Source organism: Papaver somniferum, chromosome 6 (assembly GCF_003573695.1).
Source record: "Papaver somniferum cultivar HN1 chromosome 6, ASM357369v1, whole genome shotgun sequence".
Taxonomy (NCBI): domain Eukaryota; kingdom Viridiplantae; phylum Streptophyta; class Magnoliopsida; order Ranunculales; family Papaveraceae; genus Papaver; species Papaver somniferum.
The window spans coordinates 67,053,603-67,056,399 of NC_039363.1; the positions used below are offsets into that span (position 1 = coordinate 67,053,603).

Here is a 2,797-nt window from a genome sequence, read left to right on the forward strand (position 1 = left end):
AATGGAGACAGTTGCTCGGCCGGATGGAGATGTGGAGATCTTCTTGCTGATTGTGGAAACCTTATGTCTAGAAGTGGTGTCTGTAGGCTTGTTTATATTATGCATGTTAAAAATAAATTGGCTGATCGGCTTGCACGCCGTGCCACACTGTTGTATCTTAAAGATTCGTGATCTTCTCTTCCACCTTTTATGAACTGTTATGACAGGGATGAAAACATTGTGTAAGCTTGTAATTTCCTTCTTTGTTGAATGAAAAGTTTGTTTCTTAGAAAAAAAAAGTAAAAAAATAAATAAAAAATAAAAAAGATGTGGATACCGTAAAAGTTTCCAAATTTTCGTTCAAAGTTAATTCAGTCAAAGACAGGAAACAACCATGATGATCTTAAAGTTGTAATTAAACTATACAAAACTTTATTCTCCAAACCAAAATAGCTAGCAAATTCACAAACGGAACAAGGAATAAAGTAGACCGCGAAACAAAATGATCACACCAATAAAAAACACAATAGATATGAACCAACTTTTCTTGATCCTGTCCATTGATCAGAGACATAAGAAAGAAAAACAAGCAAGGAACTAAACCGATAAAAGAAACAACAAACAGACATTAAAGAAATTAACAAGCAATTTAGCTGTTAACAATGGCACACTGCTTCCTTATCTCTCCGGCAGTTCCGACTTTAACTCCAACTTTGCCCATCTTTTCCATGGACTTGGCAAATTCCGTGAAGAATTTTGATAAATTTCCGTTAACAAGTTCAGTGACGTAGGATAATGAAGTAGAATCAGTTATTAGAGCCGCATCAGATGTAAATAGACCTCGTCTTTTGACTAAATTTTTGAAGTAACTTAAATCAAAAGTTCTAAAACTCCCTGGATCCATTTCAACTAATGTTGTGTTATCTGTGATCGTTTTGCATTTCTTATTCTTCAAATTTGTTGCATATTCACTGTCCAAAGAAGGATCTTGGTCTCCTTTACCAGTAAAGTTGTAGAGACGGTCAGAGAATTCATTACAATGAGTGATACCAATTGTATGAGCACCTAATGATGACAACCCAAAAGAATAAAACAAGGTAAAATTAAAGCGATAATGTTCTAACTAAACCTCACTTGCATTGAAGTACGTAGTTGTACTTACCGGATAGAAGAACAAGATCTTTCACATTAAGTCCTTTGTTTGCGAAACTTGTGCGAAGTTCAGTAAAATTGTCAGATGGTCCAGGGATCTGATTTAAAGCTTCGGCTTGGTTTGAAACAGAGCCATCTCTTCGTCCAGTGGGGACTTTCCATGAAGGTCCCCCCTGTTGTGGTTAATTCATAAATACATCATTTTTAGATTCTTAGTTATACAAAAAGCTGCAGATCAAATGAAAAAGGTTGAAATGTAAAGTAGGTTTGCTAGTTTTGGGAATTTTCTTACAGTGATAGCAACAACATCTCTTGCAACCAAAGCTACAACATCTGCACAAGAAACTGTTTGGGGGCATTCAGCTTCTAGCAAGGCTTTTACTCTGTCAATGAAATCGAAACCTTGAAGGGTTAGATTAGGTGGAGCCTCTTTCTCCACTGGGTTGTTTGATGACGTTCTGTTCAATAACACAGATCCATCACATCCCTGCATTGAAATCAAAGAAACAGTCATCTTCAGAATCAAAATAATGCGAAGGAAAACAGAGCAAAAGAAAAGAAGCTTACCCTGACAAAGCAGTCGTGAAAATGCATTCTGATAAACGTAGCGGCCAATGTTGGAGCATGTGGAACATGTTCGTTAACATAATCTAGTACTATTTTCTCAGCTTCTGGACAACTTCGAGAGTAAAAACCCTTTTTTAGTTGTGCAAATGCTGAACTATACAATCCAAAAAGAACCAAAATTGCAAGGCTAGTTGAACTCATTGTTCCCATTTTAGTATACGGGAAGAAAAGATGAAAGAGTCTTCGAGTTGGTTTGTACTGATATGATTAGGTATGAACATTTATAGTGCCTGTAAGCAAATTCTTGAAATGAGAATAAAGTAAAACATAAACTTCTTAAGAACAGCTAAGATGGAATGATTAAACTTTTATTCGTTCTAGCAGTATTGTATGTGCAATTAGAGTTATATTAGTCCATATAATTTGGTATGATATCCTTTTGATGCAAAAGTATTATTTGAAATAGTTTCACATTTGAATCATTTCGCTTTTTCTTGGAGGGACATCTTTTTGTAGGGTGCCCACTTTAGATTTTTCTTGTACATGGTACTTTAAGCATAGTTAGGACTTAACATTAGTGATTAGTGGACTCTATTTACGAATTAAAAAAAGTAAAACCGGAAATAAAACCAAATAATTGTAAGTATCTCACTGTACCATGCTTGCGTGTGTATATCACCAATTTGTTATTTTCCCAATCACTAATAGAGCATGTATATGACTCATTTGTTATCTTCCCAAATGATAATAGGGTGGGTCTCAATCAATGTAGTTAATTTTGGATCTCCGTCCATCTTGGTTGGTATCGAGACACTGGTATAATTTTGTACTAGACACTGGTATAATTTTGTATTAGGGACTAGAGAAATTATCGTTGAAACTCGATGAAATTTCGGTAATAAGTTTACATTTATAATTTTTATATCAAATATTTTTCAAACATCCCACCTTTTAAGATATAAGGTAATACCATCAATTCTAAAAAGAAAAGAAATTAGTATTCATTCAAAATATAAGAAAACTTAAGATCAAAATTCAATCCGACGATAAAAGAAACGTCAGTTTAGTAATGTTTAAAGATCATTTGAGATTAAGAAGA

General features: G+C 34.2%; 1 protein-coding gene across 1 annotated transcript; it reads right to left on the minus strand.

Moving 5' to 3' along the window:
- Window positions 1-482: 482 nt before the first annotated feature.
- LOC113287857 (peroxidase 39-like) lies at window positions 483-2,054 on the minus strand. The gene is made up of 4 exons (XM_026536715.1): window positions 1,699-2,054; window positions 1,424-1,618; window positions 1,142-1,304; window positions 483-1,044 (listed from the first exon to the last, which is right to left on the minus strand). The coding sequence occupies exons 1-4, from the start codon at window positions 1,906-1,908 to the stop codon at window positions 629-631; spliced, it is 984 nt and encodes a 327-aa protein (XP_026392500.1). The 5' UTR covers window positions 1,909-2,054; the 3' UTR covers window positions 483-628.
- Between the last annotated feature and the right edge of the window lie 743 nt (window positions 2,055-2,797).